Source organism: Corythoichthys intestinalis, chromosome 3 (genome assembly GCF_030265065.1).
Source record: "Corythoichthys intestinalis isolate RoL2023-P3 chromosome 3, ASM3026506v1, whole genome shotgun sequence".
Lineage (NCBI taxonomy): Eukaryota > Metazoa > Chordata > Actinopteri > Syngnathiformes > Syngnathidae > Corythoichthys > Corythoichthys intestinalis.
Window position 1 is genome coordinate 35,723,046 of NC_080397.1, and position 17,754 is coordinate 35,740,799.

Here is a 17,754-nt window from a genome sequence, read left to right on the forward strand (position 1 = left end):
TTGCAAATTCTTGTAAATAAATTCGTACATCCCGGAAATTGTAAAGGTATAATAATACATTTATTTTATTTATTTTTTTTTTTAATATAAAGATAAAACAGTCTAAATTCTTGCTTAAAAGCAAAAAACATTTATCATTCATTTTATCTAAATATTTCAAACTATTGTGTACTCCAACCTGTCGGCCGTCACAAAACAAAGAGCTTTTTAAATTGAAAGTTTTTTGTAAATAAATTCTTCCATCCCAGAATTTGTATAGATATGAATGTAAAACAGTATAGATTATTAGTTAAAAGCAAAAAAACGGGCAGTTATCATTTATTTTACGTAAATATTTCAAGCTAAAGATACGCTAATTTTTTTCCTGTTCATTTTTTTTCGCGACGTTTCAAAGTGCATGTATGGTGCTATTTTATATAATAATTTCCTTGAATCCTCGACCAAATCACTCTTGAGACACTCCTGCCTGCTTGTATGCACTAAAACTGAGTACTTTTCCAACTAAATTCAGCGTTTGAACGCAGCGTGTGTTTGAGTTTATAGCAGAGAAAGCTGCAGGACGCTCTGCCTGGCCCGGCCCCCTACGGGAAGGCGTGACGCTATGTCTGTAAGAGCTGTTTAGTCAACTGATGGTGTAGTCTATGCTTTTGGATTTTGTAAGTCTGACAAATCCCTTCATCTTTAAAGTCGGAATCACTAAAATTTACCCATCTTAAACCCAATCAGCAGTCTCTTTAAGGACAAAACAGTACTCTACGTACAGTCCAAATGATGGTGTGCCTTACTGTCACAGTTTTCCTTCCCCTTCAGCAGGGTTAATTTTTTTACGTAGTTGTGACAGCTAATCTCTTATCGCTACCATTCTTTTCAGGCGTCCAATCCCATTGATGTAGCAGCACGTCCTGGAGCAGTACCTCACACACTCCTTCAAAAAGATCCAAGGGTAAGTGTCAAGTCATCCAACCCTGCTCCTCTTTAGCAACTTGCAAGGAATCATATTTTGAAACTTGAGTTGAAATGGATAATGGATAAGAGCACAGAGACAAATATGACAATCATGACAGTAATTCATGGGAAAAGTTATATTTGGCTAGTACTGTAATTTTCGCACTATAAGGCACACCTGACTATAAATCTCCAGCCACCAAATTTGGCACGAAAACTGCATTTGTTTATAAATAAGCCGATGCTGTCGTGTGTTATGGGATACTTATACCAAAAGATATGAACCGTGCCCCTGTGGGTTTTCTCCGGGGACTCCGGTTTCCTCCCACATTCCAAAAATATGCGTGGCAGGCTGATTGAACACTCTAAATTATCCATAGGTATGAGTGTGTGAGTGAATGGTTGTATTTCTCATTGTGCCCTGCGATTGACTGACAACCAATTTAGGGTGTACGCCGCCTACTGCCCATAGTTAGCTGGGATAGGCTTTTAACCGGTAACACTGTATTTGACAGCAGCATCGTATCAACCACCAAATTTAACCACCATGAAGCTTACAAGCAATTGGCTACAAAGCTGTATTGCTTTAAGAAGCTTCATTTGGCCATCCCTGCTCCCCTTGGATGAGAAAGTCAACCTTTGCTGCCACCTGCTGTCAACACTGTTGTTGTCCAACATGCCTCCTCGCATGCATTACATCAAATACATTACATCATACATACATTAAATAACATTCAAAATCCATGCTCTGTAGTAATTATTTCTTCAGTTACTGTTCCGGTTGTTTCATTAATTGCTAGTTATGGTATTTGGTAACACTTTATTTGACAGTGGCTTCATAAGACTGTCATTAGACAATCATAATTATGACATTACACTGTGATGAGCGTTAATGAATGCTTATAACAGATATCGTTTAATGTTATCCGGCAAATTATCTCACTTATGAATGAATGTAAAAGATCCAAGATGGAGTTAGTGACATAATTTGCCGGATGACACTTAATGACATCTGTCATAAACATTCAGTAATGCCCATGATAGTGTCATGTCATAATTATGACAGTCTTATGACAGCCTTATGACGCAATTGTCAAATGAAGTGTTACCTATTAAGCCAAAAAAAAATCAACAAATAAACCGCACTGGACTATAAGCAGCAGGATTCAAAATATAGGGGAAAAGTAGCAGTTTATAGTCTGAAAATTACCCTATATAGGGAATGGGACGTACTACGTCACTGTTTGGACGCGCCTCCATGCTGGCAATATGATTTACTTCCGGTTCGGCAGAGTCAATGCGGATTGTAACGTGTGGTAGTGCTAAGCTAACTCTTTTGGTGTTTTAGAAAGAAAATATGGGTGCTTATTGTTGCGTTACCGGGTGCAACAGCATCTCCTACGACAAAAAAAGGGGTTAGGAAAAATGGACTCACTTTTCACCGTTTTCCTGCATTGAGGACCAAATATCAGATCACGAAGGTACGACGGATGGCTGGATTGCAGCGGTTCGTCGGAAAAGCATTTCTTATTATCATATTTCTGCTGGAATGAGAGTGTGTTCCTGTCATCTCTACTCTTGTAAGTTGAACGATTTATCCACTTTTGGTTTCAATACGTTTTTCTTTTTTTACACCGTTGTGTAAATCTGCCTCGGTAGCAATGCTCGCCTACTACGACTCACCTACCTGTTGTGTTCCTAGGTAAACCTGCTGACAACACATCCCGATTTGTCACCATCTCTCTTCTTGGATCATTTGACAAAGAAAATTTGTTCAATGGAGTGGTTCCATTTGTCCTGTGTCGGACTCAAACAAGCCCCTGCTGCAGACGCCATCTGGGTCTGCCCTTCTCGTCGATGAACTGCGGGCTTTTAACTTGTGAAAATGCAAGAACTGTAATGCACATATTTATTCTGCCTGGCTATTTAACTATGGCCAGTGACGTATTATTATTATTATTATTATTTTTAAACCACTTTGACAAAGACACGTTTCATTGTAATGTTGAATTTATATATTCTATTATTATTTTTAAATTATAATATTCTTATTTGCACTTATGGAGACTTTAGACTGTCAATTCAAATAGTGTTGGAAAAGTTGCAATACCTAAAATAGAAATGCAAGAACTGTAAAGTACATATTTTTACACCTTTATTTACCTAAGGCCACTGGATGTTTTTTAACTGCTTTGAAAAAATACAGGTTTTGTTGTGATCTTGTATTTATATAGTATATAGCTTTTTATAATGTATTATGTATTATAATATTTGCTGCCCCCTGCCAGAGTGTGGGCCATTTTGTACTAAAAGGATTTTAAACTGTCAGTTCAAATACTGTGTTGGAGACTAGTATTTGCAATACTTAAAATGGAAATGCAAGAACTTTAAAGCACATATTTATCCTGTCTGGCAATTTACCCAAGGCCAGTAAATAGTGTTTTAAACTGCTTTGACAAAGACACGTTTATTGTGATCTTGTATTTGTGTATTACTTATAATTATATAATATTTGCTGCCACCGTCAGAGGGTGGGCCTTGTTTGCACTAATTTAAAGATTTTAAACTGTCAATTCAAATATCGTATTGGAGAAATTGCATTACTTGAAATAAATCTATTGCAACTTATCAGTCCCAGTTCTTGTCTACAACACTGTCCAAAAATTGTCAATGCATATTCCAAATAGAATAACAAAATTAAGTCACCTGACTTTGTAATTATTACACCTGTTTATTATGAAGACCTGAAGTAAACAACAAGCAGTTACAGTTTGTCAAGAAGTTGTTCAAGTCATGTTTTGGTATTCATATTTTATTGACTTTTCACAACAACACTTTGTAAGAGCAGAGCAAACTGAAGTTTCAGCGTGCACTCTTCGCCTTTCCAACCTCTCATAACGCTCCGATGTGGTGCGCTTGACCTCAGAATAACCCAAGAAGAGATATGGTGACCAATCGGGATGTGTTGTCAGCATTTCATATGCAGGTTTTCCTAGTAACACAACAGGTAGGTGAGGAGGAGTAGGTTAGCATTGCTACCGAGGCAGATTTACACAACAGTAAAAAAAACACACACAAAAAAAACCGTATTGAAACCAAAACGGATAAATCGTTCAACTTACAAGAGTAGAGATGAGGGGAATACTCTCATTCCAGCAGAAATATGATCATAAGAAATGCTTTTCCGACGAACCGCTGCAATCCAGCCATCAGTCGTGCCTTCGTGATCTGATATTTGGTCCTCCATGCAGGAAAACGGTGAAAAGTGAGTCCAGTTTTCCTCGCCCTTTTTTTAGTCGTAGGAGAAGCTGTTGCACCCGGTAACACAACAATACACACCCATAATTTCTTTCTAAAACACCGAAAGAGTTAGCTTAGCACGACCACACGTTACAATTCGCATTGAGTCTGCCGACCCGGAAGTGAATCATATTGCCAGCATGGAGGCGCGTCGAAACAATGACGTAGTACGTCCCATTCCCTATTAGGACTGGAATACAATGAGTTAACATTCTGAATGTTTTTGGTCATTTTAACAAGATTAAAATGTATAATTTAAAATGAAGGAAATAGAATAGGAAGCTTGAAGCAGGCATGCCCCTGAAGTGTCTCTGCATTTAAATCTTGCATAGAATTGACACATATCCATTCAAAACTAACTGAACTGCCACTGAATGTTCAAAACAGCACTTTTTTGCCCACTTTGTAATACCTAGGAAGATAGATGACAAGTATTATCTGTTTCTCCATACAGATAACTGACCCATTCAGGACAAATGTTCGAGTAAGTTACAGCTTTATTTCTCTTCTTTATAATGGTTTGTCTCTGGCCAGGCCACAAAGTCAAACATTCCACTGTAGTTACAGACCGAGAAAAAACAAGTGGCTGCATTGAGGTCTCTTTGGATTAAAGTCAGGGTTAGCTTATGTTACTCATTGCCTTGTTGAAAACCAAGATAAATTCCCACTTTGTAGTTTGGCCAGAAATTCTCAATACCAGCATCCATTTATAGCTTTCCTTATAAAAGCCAGATGGCTAACATCAATTTCTGTCTAAATTTGTAGAAACCTGGCAAGTGGTGTGCAGTGCATGTCCAGATCGCATGGCAGATCTACCACCACCAGCAGAAAATGAAGGTGCGTGAGATGGAAAATGTTTTTGCTGTCACAAAAACTAGATGTCGCAATCGCAAACAGGATCACACTACACGCAGTAGACCCGCTGTTATAGGTTTGGAGACTTTTCACCATTCAGTTGAATGAGAAAGAGTCTTACAACTTTTGACTTTGGGTGGAGGGCCAACCAATTAAATCTTTATTTGTAAAATAATGCGTAATAAAGTAAAGAAACATCTGTTCTAAAATGCAATTACAAGAATAATAAATGCTTTCAGGGTGCTTTTACGCTCTGAATGGAAATTAACTGTAACCATTAAAATGTTGAATTAGAGAAATACTGTAAATGAAGGATGTGTGGCTCATTTTTCAAAATAGCCACTTAAAGAACTGAACTAGTGTGACACCATTGAGACCTTGAGCTGCTGGTGAAGTGTAAAAAATCTTTACTGTCACAAAATACTTTGGAGACATTTTGTTATCAGTTTGCTTACCGACCTGAACCAACTCCTTGTCAAGCACTGTTGCCTAGCAACCAAATTTTTCTTCCTCTTGTTTGTGCCTTACTCAAATATAGCAAATGCAGCTGGACCCCCACAAGCTAGACATGAATGGAAAACTGGACCTCTTCAGCAGACCCCCGGTCCCGGGTGTCTTTCCAGGGTTCCCGTATCCTCATGACCTGGCACGACCCCTCTTCTCCTCCTCCGGTCAGTGAGCTCTCTCAATCAGCACTCGGAATATGTGAAGGAATATTATCAAGTCACTTGATTTGAATCATTATTGCATTACATGACATACATGTACACTGCTGGCCAAAAATATTGGCACCCCATGCAATTCTGTCTGATAATGCTCAATTTCTCCCAGAAAATGATTGCAGTTACAAATGCTGTGGTAGTAATATCTTCATTTATTTTGCTTGCAATGAAAAAATACAAAAAAGAATGGAAAAAATATATAAATCATTATCATTTTACACAAAACTCCAAAAATGGGCCAGGCAAAAATATTGGCACCTTTTGAGAAATCATGTGATGCTTCTCTAATTTGTGTAATTAACAGCACCTGTTACTTACCTGTGGCACATAACAGGTGGAAGCAATAACTAAATCACACTTGCAGCCAGTTAAAATGGATTAAAGTTGACTCAACCTCTGTCTTGTGCCCTTGTGTGTACCACATTGAGCATGGAGAAGAGAAAAAAGAACAAGGAACTGTCTGAGGACTTGAGATGGGTAATCTCAAGGCTACAAGTCCATCTCCAAAGACCTGAATGTTCCTGTGTCTACCGTACGCAGTGTCATCAAAAAGTGCAAAGCCCATGGCACTATGGCTAACCTCGCTAGATGTGGACAGAAAATAAAAATTTACGAGAGATTTCAACAACAGATTGCGCAGATGGTGGATAAAGAACCTCGACTAACATCCAAACAGGTTCAAGCTGTCCTGCAGTCCGAGAGTACAACAGTCTCAACTCGTACTATCCGTCGGCGTCTGAATGAAAAGGGACTCTATGGTAGGATACCCAGGAAGACCCCACTTCTGACCCAGAGACATAAAAAGTTACCTGAGAAAGCCAAAAACGTTTTGGAAGAATTTTCTCTGGTCAGATGAGACAAAAGTGGAGCTTTTTGGGAAAAGGCATCAACATTGAGTTTACAGGGAAAAAACAAGGCCTTCAAAGAAAAGAACACGGTCCCCACAGTCAAACATGTCGGAGGTTCCCTGATGTTTTGGGGTTGCTTTGCCGCCTCTGGCACTGGACTGCTTGACTGTGTGCATGGCATTATGAATTCTGAAGACTACAAACAAATTTTGCAGCATAATGTAGGGCCAAGTGTGAGAAAGCTGGGTCTCCCTCAGATGTCATGGGTCTTCCAGCAGTACAATGACCCAAAACACACTTCAAAGAAGAAAATGGTTTGAGAGAAAACACTGGAGACTTCTAAAGTGGCCAGCAAAGAGTCCAGACCTGAATCCCATGGAACACCTGTGGAGAGATCTGAAAATGGCAGTTTGGAGAAGGCACCCTTCAAATCTCATAGACCTGGAGCAGTTGGCCAAAGAAGAATGGTCTAAAATTCCAGCAGAGCATTGTAAGAATCTTATTGATGGATACCGGGAGCGGTTGTTCGCAGTTATTTTGTTTAAAGGTTGTGCTACCAAGTATTAGGCTGAGGGTGCCAACGCTTTTTGTCTGGCCCATTTTTGTCGTTTTCTGTAAAATGATAATGATTTAATTTTATTTACATTCTCTTTTGTGTTTTTTCATTGCAAGCAAAATAAATAAAGATGTTACTCCCAAAGCATTTGTAATTGTGATCATTTTCTGGTAGAAATTGAGCATTATCTGACAGAATTTCAGGAGTGCCAATATTTGTGGCCAGCATTGCATGCATTGCTTTATAGTTTTTTGATAGCTGTACAGACAGAGCATTTAAACATGGTGCATATGGTTCATTATAGAGCTCACGACTCTCCGATTGGAAACTAACAATCTTAATGTCCTTTCTGCTCTGATAGGCTCAGGCCACCCAGCTCCCTCTCCGTATGGCCCCACTCCTCACCCTAGTGGTTTTCTGCCTCCTACCCATTTGGCTGGTAAGTGTAAGTAATTTCACATTAAATTTGCCATGATTTTTTTCTTCTTTTCAGTCACACTCACATTTCATCTCAACTCATGTATAAAATAAATAGAACTCCATGATGTAATGCAAACCCCTTACATATCCTATTTAAAGGATCATACTGGTTGCTGTGGTCCAGTTACTGGCTTCAAGATCATGTTAACTTTGAGCACATTGTATTATGAAATCACTGCCTACTAAAATACAACAGTGTGGATTTATGAAAAATGCATGGCTTATGCAGCCTAATATACATTTACCATCCCTCATTTTAGTATACTCTATTGCATTGTTATTAAAAAGCATGTCAGTGTGTTATAGTGTTTTAATTCGGCTTGCAAAGTTGTGTTCAAATGACTCGACGATGATGATGAAGATGATAAATATTTGTCGGATTATCCTTCATTTTGAATCCTGCAGTTTATAATTCATTGCGGCTTATTTATTCATTTATTGGAGGTCATAGGTAACATTTTATTCAACAGCAGCGTCATAAGCCTGTCATGAGACCATCATAATTATGACATGACACTGTCATGGGCATTAATGAATGCTTATGACAGATGTCATTAAGTGTCGTCCGGCAAATTTTGTCAAATCCATTTATGTCCAGCTCGGAACTTATACATCCATTCAAAAGTGAGATCATTTGCCGGATGACACTAAATGACATCTGTCATAAGCATTCATTAATGCTCACGACGGTGTCATGTCATAATTATGGCGGTCTTATGACAGTGTTATGACGCCACTGTCATATAAAGTGTTACCGGTAAATATCTTTTGGTGTAAATATCCCATAATATAGTGAGGACAGCTGCGGCTTATCTATGAACAAATGCTGTTTTGTGTCAAGTTTGGTGGGTGGCGGCTTATAGTCAAGTGCGCCTTATAATCCGAAAACTACGGTAATTAACTTCTTGCACGCAAAGTGAAATCTGATTCGATGGACTAACCATTTGAGTCGCTCATTTTGGATGTTTACTGCAATTGCACATTTACACCTAGAAGAGAAAGACTAGGGCCTTTATTTTCTTGTCCGGTGCAATTATAGACTGAGAAGTTGATTTAGATCAGTGACAGAGGATGTTTTGCGCAGTTGGAGATGTGAGCACCACTGATTCAATTTGCCATCAATAAAACAGGTCCTCTCATTCCCTTTAAAAAATGCAATGCGGACACATTGATAGTCCCTGATATGATGGAAGTTTGGGCCCTTCCACCTCTGGCTGTACCACGACCAGGGTAATGACATATTTATGAATGAAATACACTAGTGCTTGAACTAACGAATAATTTCATAATCAATTAATTGGACAATTGATTAAACGATTAATCGTTTTTCAATTACCTTCGCAACTTACCTTGAACTTGTTTTAGGCATGTTGTATGTAACAATGAAGACAAAATGGATGACTGTTTCCTTCAAAAATAATTTACTACAACTTCCTGACTTAACATTAATGTAAAACATTATCGATTATCAAATTTGTTGGCCAGTAATTTATTAATTGCTTTTAATCAATTTAATCGATTCGTTGTTGTAGCCTTATTAAGAAGCTAGTTTAGACAGTTAGTAGGGCTGTCAAACGATTAAAAAATTTAATCGAGTTAATCACAGCTTGAAAATTAATTAATCGTAATTAATCGCAATTCAAACCATCTCTAAAATATGCCATATTTTTCTGTAAATTATTGTTGGAATGGAAAGAAGACAAGACGGATAAATACATTCAACATACTGTACATAAGTACTGTATTTGTTTATTATAACAATAAATCTACAAGATGGCATTAACATTATTACCATTCTTTCTGTGAAAAGGATCAACATTTAAGTGTTGACTTCACAACGTACGAGACCGCTGATAGTTTCTATATTGTGACTAAATATTGCTACATAGTATATTTGTTGAGCTAAACGAAACATTTGAATAGAGTTTGACCAAAGTCTGAGTATTATTTTGCATCCCTATTTTGTTTGGGAATGCCAATTTTCTTTGCATTGAGCGCTTTTCTTTTTGTGAAGATTATTTTTTTGTTGTGCTTTCAGTAAATGATACCATAGCGACTTAACTGTTCTGCCCAAATGCATGATGGGAAGTTGGGCAACCATGATTGTCAGTGGTGGCTGCAAATGGTATATCTTCTCTGCGTTGTGTTCAATACAGGGTGTTAAGAAAAAGATCATCTCCTGTCAGTCTTCCCCACTTCGCTCAACACAATAGTTATAATTGTTGTGGAAAAGATGCTAAAGCTTATGACAATAAGTAGCGCAGCCCTAATGAGTGCCTGTGTCCACTCCACTCGCTTGTCTCTGCCTCTTAGCTCTCAATATACATAAAACGGCGCCATTGTAGTCGGTTTGCGGCAATACATGAGTGGTTCGTTCCGCGCATGCGTTAAATGCATTAAATATTTTAACGTGATTAATTTAAAAAATTAATTACCGCCCGTTAACGCGATAAATTTGACAGCCCTAACAGTAAGTTGTCTGAAAATTGGCAAAAATGTGAATAGTTTTCCACATTTAAAGCAGATTTTTGTTCATGTCCTACTTTGATTTAACAAAAATATAATGAAGAAATTTGATATTTACAAATGAGAAATTATATGAATTTTATAATTTCAAGAATTTAGACAAGTTTAAGGTGAAGGTCCTGAACAATTAATAGTTTTTGATTAATTTGCTAATCGATTAGTTGTCGATTAATTGTTGCACTTCTAAAATACACCGCACATCTGCGTAAGGGGCAAAACACACGGGAGGCGATGAGCGATGGCAAAAGTCATCGCCGATGAGCTAAAAGCCAACACACGTGGCACGATGCGACTGCCATCGTTTCTCATTCCCCCTGGTGTATCATCAAGCAAGGACACACCGTCACTACTCCAGTACGCTCATCTTTACATTTCTCCACTATAGCAATCCATTTCATCTTTGTGAATGCTATATTTTGGAACCCTGGTTCAGATAGCTAGCAGACCAAGGCACCTTGAAGTGGTGGATCTTTTGTCTGTGGTGCGAATAAAGTCAATAAAATTGTTAGCCAAACAGATGGAAGACATGGGCCATTGTTAAAAACATAAGAACGAAGGTTTGTGTTGCAATTCCAATAATGTTTTGACATTTTGGGTTTTTTGTGAGGAAATTATTGATATTATGTTAAAGATGTGTGAGCCAAGTGAGCTTCCATCAAATGTGCTGTGCAAATGGCCATCTATGTTTTTCTGCTTTGGTCCAGGCAAGTGAACACACCCTGTAACACCTGTTCCCTCGGCCTTTTTACTCATATTTTCATTCCCAAGAACTCTTTTGCATAATGTAAGTAGGTCCTAATCCCAAGAGTGACTACCCACTCCAGTTTGGAGGGGTGGCCACTGCAGTATCCGGAGGCATAGAACTAGGGTGGCAGCGCTAAACAAAACACAGCTCGCTTGTAAGAGAAAAGCAGAGTGGAACGGTGGTGGTGGTGGTGGTGCTCGCTCGCCAGAACCCCCCACCACATCCCCCTTTTTGCTAATCCCTGTTTGGCATTTTGCAGATCCTTTCAGTCGCTCCAGTTCCTTTGGCGGCCTCGGCAACCTTTCAAGCAGTGCCTTCGGAGGATTAGGCAACCCCTCGCTTGGTAAGCACTGGCCCCCTCTGCTTATCCAATGCGCCCCGCTTCAATCTGGCCCCTGCAGCCAGTAACATAGCAGAGTAGGAAATGATTATACCACAGTATATCAGTAGGGGAGCAAAAAACTAAAGACACTTAACTTTAGTTTCCGTGTCAAAGCAGCCCTCACCAGTGGAGGCCAGACCTCCTCATTGCTGGCATTTCATCCACATACTGTGTCCCCAACAGCCGGGATTTAATCTGGAGATGGCACTGCCACAGGTCCTCTGTTGGTGGCAATTCAAATATTCATTATTTGACAAGCCCCTACTGCAGCATCGTGGAGGATTGAACATCCCTTCATCATTCAATTTTTTCAACTGCCAAATCAGTGACCCAATTGAGAAAATGGATGTGATTTTAATACACCTGCGTGAGGTTTCACAGCCCTTAGCTCGCGGGTTGCAAATGAATTGTTGGTGCCGATAAAGTAAGCCTTTCAATCCAAAGGTAAATGAGTTGGGGATTTTTTTTAATCCTGGGGGAACCTGAAATTCTTTCGAACAGCCTCAGTGAATGAGTCTCCAGAGAAAACACACAGAGGTAGCTTTTAATGCTGAGTTATTCTTATTTTGTTGCTCTTGTAAATTGTGCGAAATTAACTCACAGTCGACCCAATGTCTTTCCCCACCTTTCTTACAGGGTCTAACAGTATGTTTGGCCCCAAGGAAGGCCCTGGAGGACTGCCTCCATTTAGCAGCCCACAACATGATACCTGGAACAGGCTACGACGAACGCCACCGTCTTTCCCCACCCCGCCGCAGTGGCCTAAAACTGCAGATCCTGAGAGGAGCAGCTCCGCCAACAGCCACGAGCGGGAACGAGAGCGGGAACGTGAACGGGAAAGAGATAAAAGAGACTCATCCATCGGAAAAGATGAGAAAGATAAAGACCGGTGAGCTTTCATTTCTGTAGTTAATGACACAGATACCAGTTGGATAGATTTTGTGTGTCAATATTATTTATATTTGTGTACACTGGAAAGATAATTTCGTATGTGATAGTTGTACATATGAGACCAAGATAATTAATTTCAAAACTTTTCCTAACATGTATTTGACTCATTTGCTCCCAAAAACGTATAAATACATTCTATTTTTAATTGCTTCAGTGTCCCAAAACATATTTATACATCTTTTGAGTTTTTTTTTTTTTTTTTTGACAAGCGGCATCTATAGGTTCCTATGTATCAAAGATACACTGCACAAAGCTCAAAAATCATTTTAAAGCAATAAAACTGGCCACTGGAGGTCAGTACCGCATTTGCTAAGATCTCATCTCAGGCCAAGAAAGGAAGTGAACAAAATAGTCAGGAAACGGAAGTTGGACGGATCTTGTGAAGACGCGTGAGAATTTGAGAAAAATGTGTAGAACAATCGGGGAAAAAAGGCAAACGACACTGGAGGAGTGTTTTGAAAAGAAAACAAAACCATCGTCAAAGAAGGATTCAAAAGAGACAGACGGTGACGTCCACAACAGCGTCAGGTTCCACACGCGTTCTGCTGAGCTCACGTTGCATTACTCCTTAGCCCCAGGCTGAAACCAACGATGAACATGATGAAAAAAGTGAGACCGATCTTGATCAGGACTCATCAGAGCCTCCTCATTCAACCGGAGCAACCGAGAGCCTTCCCCGTTGTTATGTGCGCAAATAGTTCAACAGTTCAATAGTTTAGTTATGTGTAAATAAATTGTTACTTTGTGATCAAAAGCTCTATTTGTCTTGTTGTGTGTTATTTTGTAGAACGAAAATAGAACGAATTATTCAGGTGTTTGGGATGTCACAAAAGCAAAAAATAGCTGTGTTAAAGTCAAATTTATGTTTGAAATGTATGCTTTCACAAAAAGCTCAATTTCTCAGTTTTTTCATCAGAAATTGGAAAATTGCTCAAACTAAGCTATTTTCTAACGCTGATTTCCAAAGAATGGAAAAAGATATAACTTTTTTTCTCTGCTGAAAGAAGAGAGTCTAATCTTTCTTTTGGTGAGTTCCATGTTTATATATCAATAGAACAGAATTTTCTGTGGGCCTTGCAAAATCAGTCAAAATCCAGTAAAACGGCCGGGAGCGAAGGGCCTTGCTCTGGTGAAAATGGCTGGGAGTGAGTGACTTAAATGCTTCATTTAGTGAGTCCACTCAAATCTGCTCAAACTGCTCACTTACACACAATGAGTTGCCACAGCAACTGTTTAACAAGTTAAACAATAACTGACGCATGCGGCACTTTGAAGTTCGTGTTTCTGGCAAGTTCAAACCCAAACATCTGTCAATCATTGTTAACTTTAATAAGCAATTCCAGTGTACTGCCAAATGATCAAAGAGCAGAGAGGGAGGGAGAGTGACACTACGCAATCGGCTCGGGACATATCGTCTGTATTTTTTTTTTTTTTTTAATTGAAAAAAATCCTCAGTGGACAGAGGGCACGAAGTTTGAAGCGCGTAGTAGTGAGGGATCACTGCACCTGTTACCAGTGGTGTTCATATCTGCGTTGTGTATTTTAAAATGACGACGGGAGTCAAGATTGCTGTGTGATGAGCCTCAAATTGCTCTGATAAAGTATACAAAAACACAATCCTCCCGTCAAAATTGGTAACATGTAATGTGCCCCTCCCCATTGACATCCACAGAGAAAAAAGGCGCGACATACCTGATAAAGTACACAAAAACACAATTCTCCCGTCAAAATTGGTAACAAGTAATGTGCCCCTGTTCATATTAAATAAAAAGAAAAACAATACAATTTTATATATGAATACAGGCTTGGAAAAAGGTCTCTTTAGGCACACGGTACTTACCTCCCCATCGACATCAAAAGAGAAAAAGGGGAGAACTAATAAAGTGCATCCACCTTAAAGGGGAAGGTGTCGCGTTAATAATTGACATAGGGGGAACAAACAACATACAAAGAAAAGGTTCCAACTTTTAAAAAAGAGGACAGACTGAAACAAAATGAGAGAAAATAAGAAACCAAGTTTTGTGAAATCATAAAATATACATACAGTATTTGCCTAACTGAGCTACCCGTTACATACCACTTAAACCTGAGCCTATCACGGGCAACCTTCTACTGGTTGCATGCCAACAGCATGTCACATTTAGCCAAAACAACTTGTTAACTCTCAAGCTGGCTAAAGCGAAGAAATCTTGCAGATCGTACTTTGAAAGATCTTATGTGTGGGAGGCAGGAAGCATGACAGCCTAAACTAAACCTGTGTACAGCAGCTTCAGCGTACGTTGAACCTGTGTTTTTCTCATCACAGAGATTCGGTGGATCGCAATCGCCACTCCAACCGGTCATCTCCAGCCTCCGCACCAGTCAGCTACCAGATCAGCAACTTAATTCGCTCCAACAGCCAGAACAGTGATCCGGGACGGCATCACAGTGGCAGCCTAGATCGTGTGCGCGAGGCGGAAAAAGAGCTATTAGAACGGCATAGAGACTCCTCCGCCCTTGTTGACGTCAAGATAAAAGAAAGCCGCTCGCCTAGCAAGGAGATACTAGAGAGACGATCTTCCGAGGACTCTGTTGTACCATCCCAGCGTTCTCCCTCTCCATACTCCAAGGCAGTGATCAATGAGCAAAGCATGAAGATGGCGGGCGGGCCCCCACCGACACTCAAAGATAGTGAGAGGAAAGAGCCTCCAACTGGGGAACAATTTCACAAGGTCAAAAATGACATGAAGATCAAGGAAGAGAGAAAGGAGGAGCAGGAAGTTATGGTGGTGAGTTCTGAGCCAGCTTCCCAGCCTCCAGTGCAAGTGCAGTCTGCTCTCATTGCCCAGCCTGGTAATCCACACCACCACCACCCTCCTTTGTCTCAGCATCCTCATCTTCCCTCCCCTCGTGGCAGTGACATTCCAGCACCGAGTTTGCATGGTGTTCCCATGGCACACTCACTACCCCTTTCCATGAGTGCCATGCCCCAAATGGGCAGCTTAAATGTTCTCGATCGTGCTCGCATGGCTCCCTTCATGGGAGTCAGCCCGCTGGCAGGAAGAGAGCGCCTACCCCACCCGGCGTTCCCTTGGGACCCGCTCCGAGAAGCCTACCGCAGCTTGGACCTGCAGAGGCGCATGGACTTCCAGCTCAGGGCCGATCAAGGACATCGTTTCCCCAGTGTGTACGAACAGGAGCGGGCCTACCGCGAGCGTGAGGCTCACGACTACTCTCACCACGAGCACCTTTTGGAAGTTCGCAGGGAGCACGAGAGGATGAGGCAGCAGGCGGAGGAGCGAGAACGCCTCCACTTGCGGGAGGAGCTGGACCGAGCACGGCTTCATCAGCTGCACCAATCCCCGATGGAAGGTCACCTACCGCACATGCCTCCGTTTATGCCCCACCTCGGTGGAATGCCCTACCCCAGACTCAGCCCCTCCACTGGGCACAACGGCCTTCTGAACAGAACGCCTCCTACTGCTGCACTAAGTGCCCCCCCGCCACTTGTGCCAGCCAGCAGTGCCAGGCCAGCCTCCCCCAGGAGGACTACACCCCTCACAAACACCCAGGACCCTCGAGACTATTCCCCGTCTCGCAAACCCAAAGAGGTAGAGGCACGGTAGCTTGGTGAAAAAGCGCGCTCGCAAGCTCCACACCCCCAATCCAAAATTGTCCGTTGAACAAAATGCACTCCTCTTCCAAAGAGAAGAGCAGAATTCCCCAAGGGAAAGGGTATGATTGTACAGTATCTGGTTAAGCACATGCCATGAATATTTTTGTGGACTGAAGGTAATGTCGAGAGAACACAAATGTGTGTATGTTTATATCCACCTTGAATATTTGATAATTATTAATATATTAATCAAATATCTTTTCAGCTTTAAGTGAAAAAGGCTGTTCAGAAATGGTTTGTATATTTGCTATCCTTGTTTCATGTATAGATATCATTTCTATAAATTTGATGTAATTTGTGCGTTAGTCACACCTTTTACAATATTTATCCCCATCGATTGTGTGTCATATCCATTATGACTGTAAAGACTGGATTTGGATTAATTTAACCTCATGGTACCAGGATATCCTCAAAGTGGCAATGTATATACATTACCAATTTGTTTTGCTTCTTAGATATGCAGACAAATATATAAAATGAGGTCTTTGTTCAGTGTCTGTACAGAAAACCGATGTAAATAATCTGTGAATATCTTTGTTTCCAAATGACTATGTGCAAATTTTCAAGGCTTTTTAACCATTTCTAAAACACACAGACAAAATAATAAGTCAAATTTGCGGAAAAGGAACTCTACTGAATATCAAGGCAACAGACAAGCCATGCCAATGGATGCAAAGTGACAGTAGGTGCTGGAAGGGAGCCTTGAAGGATCATCTGCAATCTATGCAAAGCAGCAATGGCACCCTCACTAAATTCTCCAGGAGGAAGCAAACCGTAAAACATTTGGGTAAACCCATGTTGATATTTATCGATGAAATAAGAATGGAATTATCAAAAGACTTCCATGTCATAAACTGGACCAGACCCGGACTGAAAAGTGGGACACTTTAAAGTGGGCAGCAAAAAGACTTCTCTCTGTCAAACTTGTGTTCATGTGCAGTTGTTTTTCTTAGACTCTTGTATACAAAAGAAGTAGAATTTTAGGCGTGCAAAATAAAAAATGAACTTTCATGGTTTAAAATGTACGGAATAAAGTTCGGACCTAATGTCATATTTTTGGCCTGCCCTTGTCATTGTAAGCTACAACAATGTAATGTTCATGTTTTGCCACTAACGGGTCACCTTTTTAGTTTATGGGGTATTTATTCATCTGCAGTCAGTTGAAGTACTTTGAAATCGTAATGGTAGCGTATTTTTGAAGGGAACCATTGACAGAAAGACTTGTAGTTTTAAAGATAAATGTTAGTACGAGTTATAATAATTTGAAATTCAAACCCCTTTTAATGTTTTCATTTTGATAAAATTTGAAAAATTTGTTTAACTAGTAGGTCGCCATTGTTGTTGACGACGGAATGCACTGTGGGCGGTGATGTCACAACGCAGCGCTGCCGTACTTCCACAGTGTCACTCGTTAGCTACATAAACATGTCATAGGTTCTCCCCTTCCAATTTGAACCTGTGTGGAAAAGTGATGAGCAGGACAACACTGTTGATATTTCACAAAACAAGCTGCATAAGGAATTAAATGAATGTCTCCAGCGGGATTGGAAGCCACGTTTCCTATGCAACAGACGAGCGCGTAGACCACAGGATTATACTTCCAATGACAGTCATGATTTGCCTTATAAAAGAATCGCAACCCACATGCGTTGTCCGTCTGTGTGGTAAAACCTGAAAGGCAAACACAACTGAAAAGAAAGTGTGGCTAGCTTGACCACGGAATTAGAAAACGTGGCTCGCTTCAGACCGCAAGCAGACAACAGTAACATAGGGATTGCGTAAAAAGGTT

General features: G+C 40.3%; 1 protein-coding gene across 8 annotated transcripts in view; it reads left to right on the forward strand.

Annotated features, from left to right (window-relative positions):
• Positions 1 to 17,409, forward strand: part of fbrsl1 (fibrosin-like 1) — a 532,343-nt gene extending 514,934 nt beyond the window's left edge. For 3 of the 8 annotated variants that reach the window (XM_057831195.1, XM_057831196.1, XM_057831200.1), the window contains 8 exons: positions 872 to 943; positions 4,700 to 4,729; positions 5,011 to 5,082; positions 5,639 to 5,771; positions 7,588 to 7,671; positions 11,237 to 11,320; positions 11,996 to 12,248; positions 14,616 to 17,409. In XM_057831195.1, the coding sequence (XP_057687178.1) occupies positions 872 to 943; positions 4,700 to 4,729; positions 5,011 to 5,082; positions 5,639 to 5,771; positions 7,588 to 7,671; positions 11,237 to 11,320; positions 11,996 to 12,248; positions 14,616 to 15,915 (2,028 nt within the window). In that variant the 3' untranslated portion in view covers positions 15,916 to 17,409. The remainder of the gene's footprint in view (positions 1 to 871; positions 944 to 4,699; positions 4,730 to 5,010; positions 5,083 to 5,638; positions 5,772 to 7,587; positions 7,672 to 11,236; positions 11,321 to 11,995; positions 12,249 to 14,615) is intronic. The other 5 variants (XM_057831201.1, XM_057831202.1, XM_057831197.1 and 2 more) reach the window with 4 other exon arrangements.
• The last annotated feature ends 345 nt before the right edge of the window (positions 17,410 to 17,754 follow it).